The following is a 13,779-nucleotide window of genomic DNA, read 5'->3' as shown; positions in this document are numbered from 1 at the left end:
CCCCTTCCCTTTCCCCTTTGGTAATCCTAAATTTCTTTTCTATGTCTGTGAGCCTGTTTCTGATTTGTAAATAAGGTGATTTGTATTATGTTTTGATTCCACATATGTGATATCATATAATGTTAGTCTTTCTGTCTGACTTACTTCACTTAGCATGACAACCTCTAGGTCCATCCATGTTACCGCAAATGGCATTATTTCATTCTTTTTAATGGCTGAGTAATATTACACTGTGTGTGTATATGAATATATATATATATATATATATACACACATCTTCTTTATCTATTCCTCTATAGATGGGCACTTAGGTTGCTTTCATAATTTGGCTATTGTAAATAATGCTGCAATGAACATAGGGGTGCATATATCTTTTCTAATTAGGTTTTTGTTTTCTTAGAATGAATACCCAGAAATGGAATTGCTGGATCATATGGTAGCTCTAATTTTAGTTTTTAAGGAAACTCCATACTGTTTTCATAGTGGCTGCACCAATTTACATTCCCACCAACAGTGTAGGAGGGTTTCCTTTTCTCCACACCTTCTCCAACATTTATCTGTGGACTTTTTGAAGATGGCCATTCTGACAGGTGTGAGATGAAACCTCATTGTAGTTTTGATTTGCATTTTTCTAATAATTAGCGATGTTGAGCACCTTCTCAAGTGCCTATTGACCATCTGTATGTCTTCTTTGGAGAAATGTCTATTTAGGTCTTCTGCCCATTTTTGGATTAGGTTGTTTGTTTTTTTGATATTGAGTTGTATGAGCTGTTTGTGTATTTTGGATATTAACCCCTTGTTGGTTGCATCTTTTGCAAATATTTTCTCCCAGTCCATACGTTGTCTTTTCATTTTGTTTATGGTTTCCTTTGCTGTGCAAAAGCTTATAAGTTTGATTAGGTCCCATTTGTTTATTTTTGCTTTTATTTCTTTTGCCTTCGGAGACTGATTTAAGAAAATATTGCTACGATTTATGTCAGTGGCTCTGCATTTTCTATCATTCAATGATTCAAACTCACATGTTTGTTAAAGATGTCTATAAAGTGAGTTGTAGACATTTGTATTTAATTTAAATGTAATGAATGGAGCAATTAATAAAACATTATAAATGCTTTTTAAATTGCAGCTTAAGGATGAGAACTGACACCTACCTTAGATGTTAATCATTATGTCTATATTTTCCTACGGTGGAATTTATCTCTAACAACTTTATATGTGGTAAAACTAAATCCACTTAAACAAACCTCTTTGTCTAGATACGATACTAAGGTAGTTAAAATTCACAAATGTTTTTCTATATTAGCTATACCTATTTGAGAATTATTTAAAATTAAAAACATTTGATCTCGCTATTGTTAAAAAGGGGGAGAAATTATTGTACTCTAAAAGTGTTCGTTTTCTGAACTTTCTCAAAATTTCACAATGGAAATAAAAATTTTAACTGAATTTTGCAAATTCCACTAGATTTCAGAAAACTATAACTGTTTTGTATGTGAGAAAAGAGAGTAAACTAGAGACAGTAAATAAGGGATAGACACTTTCTAATTGGTGATCTTGGACAAATTATTTTTTCGTTTCCTTATTATTCATTATTGTTTTTGGATATATATGGTAATCTGAGTAGTAAGATTGACAGTCAGAGATTGCCAAGTTGAGTTTGGTTAGTCATCCACCAAAGGTCTCCAACCCAAGATTTAAAACTCTGGTGGAAATCATGCTCTGGAGCCCTAAGAGAGTTTTAAGGTGTCTCATTCAATGTCATACTATACCTAAGAAAATGATTTGACATGAGAAAGAATTTGGTTAATATAACTATCTGTAGTTACTTTCTTGAGTATAACAACATAAAATGGTAAGGAGAACCTTAGCAATTTAGTACATTGAACATATTAAGAAATGGCAGCAATTTTAGCCATAACGAACCATTTAAAAGTATATTAAATCTTGCAATATCACACACCATTGTCAGAGTCATAATTAAATCCCATGTCCTAGGATAACCATGAGGTTAATTGATCTTCCTCCTACGTTGAAAATTACAGTTATAAGCAGGGTTAACTTTTTAAATAAGGATGAGTTTAAGGAAATTCCTTATCAAAAATGAAAACATGCTTTAGGGTAAGGTAGAAAAATCTCTTTTTTCTGTCAAAGACCACTATATATATCAACTGAGGGTCAGACACAAACAATTGAAAGCTGAGAATTAAATCAGAAAAATTAGCTGTGCAATGACGACCTAATACAAATATCACCCTGGTATCCACTCTCCTAGCAACATATTGAAATATGAGTGATATTCAAAGAAATATTTTTCTAATTGGAAATATATGTCTTAAGTATAGTATTAAAACTGCTGCCATAGGACAGGAGAAATTGAACAATAAGCTGAAACTAACCTTGGGGCCTCAGTTTTCTAGTCCAGAAACTTATACTAATATTCTCTAAGTAAGCATTGTAGCCTGTGGTGGTTTTTACAAAGGGTTTTTAATTCTCATCAGGCACACTCTCTTTTTCCCTCCTCTTTTTGGAGAGGGCTCCAAAAATAGGAGGGAAAAAGAGGGCTCCCTCCTCTTTTTGCTATATGTTGGCCACAAATAGCAAATTTCCATCCTATCAGACCACTAATAAGACTGGCCAGGGGATGGGCAAGCCATTATCCTACCTTCTTAAAGGAAAAAGTATAATTTATTCTCTAGACCACAGGCAAGTACCTGTGTGTTTTTAGATGTAGTATGATCTTAAATGTTTATATAAGTAAAACAAAATTGGAGCAATACAACATCTTGGTTTGCAAAATGACAAAAAGAACAAACCACACTTTGGGGGTAAGCAGAAGCAATAAATCCGTAATTTGAATAATCTTCTATTTCATATAACTATATATAGCCACCAAGAAATCCTTAGTCTTCTGCTTAGATACTGGCCTATTATGCTTTAACTGCAGAGAGGGAAACTTAGGGGCCACAGCAATTCTTTCAAGTCATCCATGAAGAAGTGTTCTTATTTCAAGACACAGTATATTTTTTTCCTTTTTTTTTTTAAATTGGGGTATAGTTGCTTTACAATGTTGTGCTAGCTTCTGCTGTACAGCGAAGTGAATTGGCTACACGTATACATACATCCCCTCTTTTTTGGATTTCTTTCCTATCTAGGTCACCACAGAGCATTAGTAGAGTTCTCTGTGCTATACAGTAGGTTCTCATTAGTTATCTATTTTATACATATTAGTGTATATATGTCAATCCCAATCTCCAATTCATCCCATCCTCCCTTCCCACCTTGGTGTCCATACGTTTGTTCTCCACCTCTGTAGGACACACTATTTTTTAATTTCTACTATTTAAAACTTTTTTTCTTTTCTTTTTAAAAAAATTTTTTATTGGGGTATAGTTGTTTTAAAATGTTGTGTTAGTTTCTACTGCACAGCAAAGTGAAGTAGAGTTCCCTGTGCTATACAGCAGGTTCTTATTAGTCATCTATTTTATACATAGTAGTGCATACATGTCAATCCCAACCTCCCAGTTCATCCCACCACCACCCCCACACTGGACACAGTATTTTTTTAATTGGAATATTTTTTTAAATCCCAGAGTAACAGGGGCCTAACACTTCTGACAGTTTAAAAAGTTCATATCACTCTTTAACTATTCACTTAAGTTTTCCAGGTAGAATGCCTTAAAGGAAAAGATACATCTGGCAAAGTAAATAAAAAGATGTATGCTAAAAGTAGCTAATATAAAATATGATTTCTTACCCAACCATTTGTAGAAGAAATAAAGTAAGACCATCATAATACAGCAGATGACCACAAATATTACAACTGTTAGAGGACTAAAAGTAAAATATTCTTCCTTCTTTTTCCTCATTTCTCTATCTTCAGTGTTTGTCACTGCCTTCATGCTTTCCCTGCATAAACATACACAGGAACATCAGCAAATCTCTGCCAAGTATAGCTATTTAAAAAATCTATCTCTAACACCAACTTAGATTTGTTTCTGATTACAAAGTAATATACTTAAAAATTACACACCAAAAAGAAATATTTAATCTAGAAAGTAAAAACTCCCTATAATTCCACCCTCAAGAGTTGATCTGTTATTAACCACTAACTTTTGAAAATAGCATTTTTTTCTGGAGGCAAAATTGTTGAAACAGATGACATTTATTACATAAACAAATTAATGTTTATATTATCTAATTTGGAAATTACATTGATGTAATAAGTTTCAAATGATAACCAATTCTTTTTACACACTTAATATTACCAACTTGCAGATAGGAAAGTACTTTTAAAATTAGCTTCTCTTCAATATAAAACACTAAATTCTTCTCTCAGTCAACTCAGTATTTTCTATATGTCTGTTCAGTGCTCACTGACATATTATGAAGGATTCAAAAGGAGTTCAAGACATAGCTTTGTCCTACCTTGATATAAGATAGCAAAATAGTTTCTAATTCTCCCAACAACCTTGCTGGGTCACACAGCTAATAAAAGGCAGACACAGGAGTTGAAGAGGAAAGGGTCACAAGCTTCTTTTGTTGAGCAGTGAGTCTCTGTTCTGTCACCTAATTGTCTCTTCCCAGTTATATGGAACCCACTACATACTTTTCCAGCTCCAGTTCCTTCAACTCTGGTCTACTAAATTCTGTTCCCTTTTCATATATCCTGACCCTTTTCATCAGGTCTGGGCTCAATACAAACTTTAGGTTAAAAAAAAGATTTATTTCTATGAAACTGTACATTTGCCAAACTACTTATTTACCAACATGCCACTTTGTTATTAGAAAACTGTGGATTGGGATGGTTACTATTCTAGGCATCTGTGACTCTAGGGAGGCTGCCTGGGAAAAGAGCTGGGAGAGGGACTGGGGAGAGACACACAGTACCTCCCTGAAACTGTAGAGCTGGATGACAGGGTATTAACAAAAGTTTCAATGAAAGTAGTACCTGAGTGGGAAAACGTGCCAACCTTTGGTATCTATCATTGCAAACAGATTCATTTAAAGACATTTCTATCACAGAACATATATAAGCCATAATAATCAAAGAGTCATATATTCATATTCAGTGTACTAAAAAGCACCAGGCAATTTCTTGAAGGAAAACATATACTAGATTTATATCATGTTAAAATAATACAATTCATCTTTTTTAAAAATGGTACTCTTTAATCAGCTCAAGAGCCACATGCAATGAGAAGCTAAGCTTTCTTTCCTGCCATCTTGAGTTTATGATGAGAACCAGTTATAAGAAGGACTCATTATAATAGACTTTAACTCTCTACTGAAAAGTCTTTATACGGAATCAAGGCATTTTTTCCCTTTTGCAAAAAGTACCTCTTTCATTTGGCAGGGTAATTCTGCGTATGAGATCCTGTTCTGATAAATTTTCCATTCCCTAAGGCTTATTCTCTTTTCCCTTTTCTTTCAGTCTCTCTTTACTTGCTAAGTAACAGTCCTTGTGTTATTTTTAAAATTAAGATATAATTGACATAACATCATATTAGTTTCAGATGTATGACACGATTTTATATTTGTATATATTGCAAAATGATCACCACAATAAGTCTAGTTCACATCCATCACCACACAGTTAAAACATTTTTTTTCTTGTGATGAGAACTTTTAAGAACTACTTTCTTAGTAACTTTCAAATATGCAGTACAGTATTATTAACTATGGTCACTATGCTGTACATTACATCCCCAGGACTTATTTATTTTATAACTGGAAGTTTGTACCTTCACCTATTTTGCCCCCTCCCCACCTCCCCACCTCTGGTAACCACCAATCTTTTCTCTGCTCTATGAGTTCTTTTTTTTTTTTTTTTAAGATTCCAAGCATAAATGAGATCATTTGGTATTTCTTTGTCTGACTTATTTCACTCAGCATAATGCCATCAAAATACAGCCATTTTGTTGCGAACAGTCCTTATGTCCTCAATAATTCTACTTTTTATGAAACTTTCTCCATTTTATTACTGATTCATACTCTCTTTCTCTATACTGTCACCCCACCACCAACAACGCACACATTTAGTTCTTTCTATCTTTATTCTGCTCTTAGAATCAGCCTCCTCAATTTCAAAATCCATAATCCTGCAGGTAAAGGACATCTCCTCTCCCAATCTGGCTACTGAAGGCAACACATTCTTTGTTTTTGCCCATCATGTTTTATGAATAAAACAACTTACACGTGCTGCTCTCCCACCTCCAATTTTCTTGAGGAGGAGCCTGCCCTGACATGTATATGAAGCTTGCCTTGCTAACTCAAAGTGTGGTCCACGGGCCAGTTTGTCAAAAATGCAGAGTCTCAGCATGCATCCCAAGCCTACTAAATCTGAATTTTTAAAAATTTTAATGAGCTCTCAAGACAGTTTGTATGCACATTACAGTTTGAGAAGCACTACTCTAGAGAAGAAACAATTTACATTATAATGTAAGTATAGTGAAGATATATATTAAATGGAAAAACATTTTCAATGTCAGTAGCTTTTGGGAAATTATTTATAAAGTTTCACCATATAATCTAGAAAATGATTTTGGAGATCTTACATACTATGCTTTATAAAGATTAATAATGAAGAAAAGTAATGCTTACTCATGTGAAATCATGTGACTAATACATGCTGAAATGTGTTTTCCAAATATGTAAAATATTTTAAGCTCAATACTCTAGGAATCTACACTTGTTAAACCCTAGACTTCTCTCTTGATGAAAGTCAATCAAATTTTAGTACTTTAAGAAATTACAAATAAGCTTATTAGCTTCGGCTAGGGTCAAGTAAGCCCTTTTGAATGGAATCTATAGATCAATTCACAAGTGAATATATCATCATTTATGCATAAAATAATATGCTCTGAGCAAAATTTTTTACTCAGAGTTATAAATATGAACTGATCCTTCTAAACTACATTGCTGGGACTTTCCTGGTGGTCCAGTGGTAAAGAATCTGTCTTACAGTGCAGGGAATGCAGGAATGCAGATCCCTGGTCAGGGAACTAAGATCCCAAATGCCGCGGGGCAACTAAGCTTGTGTGCCACAACTACTGAGCTCACGCACCACAACTAGAGCCCACATGCCGCAAACTACAGAGCCCACGTGCTCTGGAGCCTGTGTGCCACAACTAGAGAGAAGCCTGTGCCCCAACAAAAGATCCCGCATGGCTCAACAAAGATCCCGTGTGCCACAACTACGACCCAATGCAGCCAAAAATAAACTAACTAAATAAATAAATAATAAATAAATCTTTAAAAAATAAATAAACTACATCGCTTGCTTTATAAAGTCTATAGCCAAAAGTACGTAGCTGTAAGAAGACTGGGCCTAGGTTGTTATTAAATAGAGAAATCTAAATTTCACATATATTTGTCATTTCTATGTTTAAATTAAAATATGGACATGTTTAATTAAAATCCTTAGAATTCCTAAAGCATTAAATAGAATGATGAGGTCACATTGTAATGACTCAACTCAGGAGGAGCTGAAAAACTTCCCATCTTCTCTTTATTTTCTTCCAATCTAAATAAATAGGCACATTAGAATGTTAACTATCTCCACCTTTTCTGGGAGAGGTAATTAAACATTTTAATTTAAGAGTCTTTGGTGAAATTTCAATGTTTCCTTGCCAACAGAAGAACAAGAGGAACCTATGACTCCCTTCTTCTCAGTGAAAAGTTAAAGACCTGTATGAGGACAAACCTGCAATCTAATCGTCAGCACTATATTCTAAGAACAAGCAGAACTTTAACTGTTGTTACACGATAAAATGATTAACAAACAATTTTTAACCATTTATCTTAAAAACAATGAAGTTTAATTAAGCTTACAATTCAATTAGCCCACTCCAGTATCCTCCTAATGCCACGGTGAACACAGCAATTACAAAAATAACCACCATAGTATAGTCAAAGTTAGGCCACGATGGAGAATACATTTTCACAGTAATGTTACCTCCGAGAGTCTGAAAGGCAAAATAACAGTTAATACACTGGAATTAGTTTTCTTTTTACTATAGCATATGGCAGCAATATTCCAATTTCATTCTGGAATGGACACTATACATAAGATAGCCAAGAATAATAGAACTGTTTTGACAACATGATATATAGTCTTTTGTCAAAATTATGAGGCTATGCTTTGGTTTATTAAATCTTGAAAGTGCAATGTTCCACACAATCACATTTTGTTCAAGGATTTAAAGTTAAGTGATACAACACAAAGATTTTTAAAGAGGGCAAAGTAAAGAAATATCCCTTCTAAAGTCAGGACTCTGAAACACCTTGTGCTCAATGGGGGGGTGCATACTTTCCAAATAAAAACTTGATAGGCCTTTATAACTTCTTGTTAGCAAATGGAACATATATAATAATTTAAATTAAATATCATGGTTAAAAGTAAAAAGTTGTACTATTTATAAACTTTATCTAATATATAACTACTAATTTACCTGCTTCATATCTTTAAAGTCTTTGTGGTTTATAAATGAAATCAGTATTTTCACATCATGAAATTCAGATTTGTTCCCTGAGGGAGGAAACTAAAAGAAAAAAACATATTGTGAAGACTTATGAACTACTAGTGTATTTACAGAATAAAATACAAGTTATTCATTAAATACAAACATTACATCTTTTTAAAGTTATAAAACGAAGTTTCATGTGTTCTTAATGTTATAGTAAGAGTTCTCAAACTGGAATCCTTTTAGCATAAACTTAAACTGATACTTTACATACACATACACACACACACACATTCCTAACATGGTCTTGTCTACTTTAGGAATGGAAAAGAAACAAAATTTTCCAATTATACACCTATCATAACCAGAATGTTTATTTAAAAAGAATCCTACCATCAGATTATTCAAAACTCAGCCCCTAAACCACACACAAAGAAGATAGTTCAATTCCTGTGAAATTTGATATCATGAACCCAAAAGAAGTTATTATAGTTTTATAACTTACGAGGACACTGTTATTGGCAACCAACAATGCTTCAGCACCTCCTGTTTGTGCAATTCTGGCTTTTTCAAGAAAATGGCAGGTTCCCCACTGTACCACAACTGCTTTGTTCTTTATTCCATCAGGAGGAATATCAGAAAGGTTGCACAGTGGTGTGGTAGTCAGATTCATTAAACTAATGGAAGTCTGGAAAGAAGAAATGTCTTTAATATTATAAATATCATATTTCACCCTAAATGCATTCAATGACAAAGTATCAACATTGGTTTAATACAAGGTTCTTTTTTTTTTTTTTTTTTAAATTTTATTTATTTATTTATTTTTGGCTGTGTTGGGTCTTCGTTGCTGCACGCAGGCTTTCTCTAGTTGTGGTGAGCGGGGGCTACTCTTCATTGTGGTGTGTGGGCTTCTCATTATGGTGGCTTCTCTTGTTGCGGAGCACGGGCTCTAGTCACGCAGGCTTCAGTAGTTGTGGCACGTGGGCTCAGCAGTTGTGGCTCGCGTGGCTCGCGGGCTCTAGAGCGCAGGCTCAGTAGTTGTGGAGCACAGGCTTAGGTGCTCCATGGCACGCGGGATCGTCCCAGACCAGGGCTCGAACCCATGTTCCCTGCATTGGCAGGTGGATTCTTAACCACTGTGTCACCAGGAAAGTCCCAAGGTTCTTTTAAATTAGAAATATTTGATGACAATAAGGCTTTGAGGCAAGTATTTTTAAATTCTCTAACTTGTTTTTCTCACAGAGAGAAATACTTAAGCAAAAGCAATAAATATTTATTAATCATAATATAACTAGTTTACATACTAAAACAAAACTCATTCTTACCATTCAATATTTTTATGTTTATAAATAAATAGAAGCTGTGATTTACTTACTGCATTTTCTAGGGTACTTGGAAGAGCTGTCCAATGAGGGTTATATAGCATGCAGTAGTCCTTAGATGGTGAAGGCATGCCATTTCCAGATGCATGCAGGATTGCTTCCTGAGCAGCTGTCTAGGACACAAACAATAATTTTCACAGTGGCAATAATTCGGCTTGCCAAGAACTAAGGATTTTAATAAAGCTATTTATAAAACAGGTTTGACCACATTTCCTTAAGGGGGAAGGTCCTCCAATAAATTGATTTCTTCTTGTTTGAGGAAATGGTAAAACTGTACATGGTTGCCCAGAACACATTCTTTAAGGAAGATAAGTCACTTTCTTACAGGCCCTTGTTATAAGGGCCATATCCCAGGGAGGAATCTTGTTATGATTTTATAAGTTCAATATTCCCTTTACAGTCTGAAACTTTATTTCCCAATCTCTTATGAGTTATTATTCCATTGTTCATATTCTATAAAAGAAAATGCACTTGAAGTCCCTCAACCTATATTACCTTCCATATTCTACGAGTAACTGGGGTAAAAAAAAAAAAAGGTATCATTATTTCTAAGTGCTACCTTTGGAAGAGAACCAGAGAAACTGGAAATCTCAAGTTTTCAAGACCCTGCAACTGCCTATTCCAAAAGACCAGTCTAGAGTTTAGAGTGGAAAAAGAAGATATAGAAAAATGTTCTTCCCTTTTGCCTCATTTCTCACTACCTAGAAAAGAGAGACAAGAGGTAAGAAGTGACTGAAAAGAACATCCGTTGTACATGGGGGTGGGGGGTGGGAGTGGAGCCTATGATATGAAGAAACAGCCTAAGGTAACTAGAATACCACTCCACATCCCAATTCCCTTCAAACTTGGATCAGTCCAGATCTTTCCTCTCTCCTCCTTTGAGAAAATCTTACTCTACAACATAAGGAAGAAAAATGATTGTTTGGCAGATAAATATGTTGTACTACTAAGCCTCTGCCACTAAAGCATGCATTAGGTCAAGCTACAGGAAATTGCTGATATTTGACCATTTTTGATCTATAAAATTTTTTATTACATAGAAGTCAACCTAAATGTCTAAGAAGTACAGAAATGCTCTAATCCATGCTCTCCTACCTGAAATCTCCCTTGAACATTCGAGATTAGAAAACTTTCTAGCATACTTGGGACTTTATTAGCTTATGGATCTAAGCAAGTACAGGGAATTCTTGAAACATGCCATCAGATTACATAAAGTAATTACATAAGGAATCCACTTCTGGAAAAAAGAAATGTAGTTTTCATTCAGCTATATACTTGGTGGCTATGAATGGATTCTGACAGGAGAGGTAAACTGATATGTTAAATTCTTACTGTAATGTACACTATTTTTAGGTTGTAAACAAACTACACAAATTCAACAAAGTATATTTAGGTTATTGTCATACATTTATTTGATTCATTGTCACTGTTTTATAAATGATGGCTCTGAGACTCAGAGTAGTTACTAACAACCTATGTAAGGTCACACTAACATCATCTACAGTTCTAACTATTGCTGGTAATTCTACAGATAATCATAAGGGTTGATTAGACTTAGGTTAAACATTTTTTAAAGAATACTATGTAAGTGAACTGGGTACTTCTTATTGCACCCAACAAAATGGTGCATGATATCAGGATGTCCCGCCATTAGCAATGCTGAGTTTGATTATTTGGTTAACATAGTAACTGCAGGGTTTCTCCAGTGTAAAGTTAAATATTTTTTCCCTTTGTGATTAGTAAGTAATCTGTAGCACAATGTGAATAGTTCAGCAACTTCTCACCTAGTGTTTTAGCCTCCATGCCTGAATTTAATTTTACATATTATGTTGGGGGTTGTGAAATGGTGAATGTCAATCCTCTACATTTATTAGCTTATACTCTTCTTTTTTTATATAAATTTATTTTATTTATTTATTTTTGGCTGCGTTGGGTCTTCATTGCTGCGTGTGGGCTTTCTCTAGTTGCAGCGAGCAGGGGCTACTCTTCGTTGTGGTGTGAGGGCTTCTCATTGCGGCGGCTTCTCTTGTTGTAGAGCACGGGCTCTAGGCACGCAGGCTTCAGGAGTTGTGGCACACGGGCTCTAGAGCACAGGCTCAGTAGTTGTGGCATGTGGCCTCAGTAGTTGTGGCTCGCAGGCTCAGTAGTTGTGGCACACAGGCCCTAGAGCACAGGCTCAGCAGTTGTGGAGCATGGGCTTAGTTGCTCTGCGGCATGTGGGATCCTCCTGGACCAGGGCTCGAACCCGTGTCCCCTGCATTGGCAGGCAGATTCTTAACCACTGCACCACCACAGAAGCCCTTGTACTCTTCTTTTCTAAAAAAAAAAAAAAGCTTTACTCTCTCTCTCTACCACCTTTTGTTTACTATCACTAGAGATTAACTGATTTTTTAAAATTCAATGTAGTGCAATTACAATTATTCGTTTGATGTTCAAATTATCCCAAATTTGGCCAATAGAGCCTCTTCCACCTTGCTCTTTGTATCCTTTTGGCAAGACCCCATTAGTCTTTGAGGACTTCCTTCTTTTAGGCTGACTTTATCTTTTACCTGCCATAGATTGGAACCAGTCATTCTACTAAGCTCCTTTTAGAGAGAACTGTATTTAAATTAGGATTTGGGTTTTAACAATGCACACTGCTTAAGTGGTATAACCTTTAAAATAGACAATTGGCAATATCAATCAAACTTTTTTAATACTTATAATTCTCTGATTCATATCCTAGAGATGTATTACATAATGCACAAAGATTATACAAAGATAAATGTACAAGGATATTCACTGCAATATGTTATAGCAAAAACAAAAAACATCTTCCACAGATAAGAATCCATTACATTATGGTATGCATAGCACACAGCTATTAAAAAGAAAGAACTACAGGACTTCCCAGGTGGCGCAGTGGTTAAGAGTCTGCCTGCCAATGCAGGGGGCACAGGTCCGAGCCCTGGTCTGGGAATATCCCACATGCTGCGGAGCAACTAAGCCCGTGCGCCACAACTACTGAGCCTGAGCTCTAGAGCCCACATGCCACAACTACTGAAGCCTGAGCACCTAGAGTCCATGCTCCACAGCAAAGAGAAGCCACCACAATGAGAAGCCCACGCACTGCAACAAAAAGTAGCCCCACTTGCCGCAACTAGAGAAAGCCAGTGCACAGCAATGAAGACCCAACGCAGCCAAAAATAAATAAATGAATAAATAAATTTATTTAAAAATTAAAAAATTTAAAAATTAAAAAAAAAAGAAATAACTAGATCTACCTGTATAAATAGATGTCCATGGTGAGAAAAGCAAGTTCCAGAAAGATATTTATAGTGTTTTCTATTTTTATAAAAATGACCCCCCCCCCCCCAAAGCTCCCTGTATGTATTTGTACTGTTATGTGAACTTAAAGAATGATGTGGAGGGCTTCCCTGTGGCGCAGTGGTTGAGAGTCCGCCTGCCGATGCAGGGGATATGGGTTCGTGCCCCGGTCTGGGAGGATCCCACATACCGCGGAGCAGCTAGGCCCGTGAGCCATGGCCGCTGAGCCTGCGCGTCCGGAGACTGTGCTCCGCAACGGGAGGGGCCACAGCAGTGAGAGGCCCGCGTACAGCAAAAAAAAAAAAAAAAAAAAAAAAGAATGATGTGGAGAGAGACCAGGCTATTAAAAAAAGGGAGAGGAAAACAAAAGCAAAGACGAGGGTGTAAAAAGATTGGAAGGAGAACATTTAAAAAGGAAAAAACAGGGCTTCCCTGGTGGCACAGTGGTTGAGAGTCCGCCTGCCGATGCAGGGGACGCGGGTTCGTGCCCCGGTCTGGGAAGATCCCACATGCCGCGGAGCGGCTGGGCCCGTGAGCCATGGCCACTGAGCCTGCGCGTCCAGAGCCTGTGCTCCGCAACGGGAGGGGCCCCAGCAGTGAGAGGCCCGCGTACCACAAAAAAATAAAAA

At 36.1% G+C, this 13,779-nt stretch overlaps 1 protein-coding gene across 8 annotated transcripts in view; it reads right to left on the bottom strand.

Annotated features, from left to right (window-relative positions):
• Window positions 1–13,779, bottom strand: part of SPPL2A (signal peptide peptidase like 2A) — a 54,218-nt gene that overhangs the window by 25,928 nt on the left and 14,511 nt on the right. For 3 of the 8 annotated variants that reach the window (XM_055088229.1, XM_028495315.2, XM_055088228.1), the window contains 6 exons: window positions 11,629–12,160; window positions 9,838–9,953; window positions 8,968–9,150; window positions 8,451–8,540; window positions 7,831–7,964; window positions 3,755–3,906 (listed from right to left, as the gene is read on the bottom strand). In XM_055088229.1, the coding sequence (XP_054944204.1) occupies window positions 3,755–3,906; window positions 7,831–7,964; window positions 8,451–8,540; window positions 8,968–9,150; window positions 9,838–9,953; window positions 11,629–11,647 (694 nt within the window). In that variant the 5' untranslated portion in view covers window positions 11,648–12,160. Of the gene's footprint in view, window positions 1–3,754; window positions 3,907–7,830; window positions 7,965–8,450; window positions 8,541–8,967; window positions 9,151–9,837; window positions 9,958–11,628; window positions 12,161–13,779 lie in introns of all 8 variants that reach the window. The other 5 variants (XM_024116103.3, XM_024116104.3, XM_024116107.3 and 2 more) reach the window with 3 other exon arrangements.

The sequence above is a fragment of the Physeter macrocephalus genome, chromosome 11 (genome assembly GCF_002837175.3).
Source record: "Physeter macrocephalus isolate SW-GA chromosome 11, ASM283717v5, whole genome shotgun sequence".
Lineage (NCBI taxonomy): Eukaryota > Metazoa > Chordata > Mammalia > Artiodactyla > Physeteridae > Physeter > Physeter macrocephalus.
This window is presented reverse-complemented; position numbering and strand designations above follow the sequence as displayed.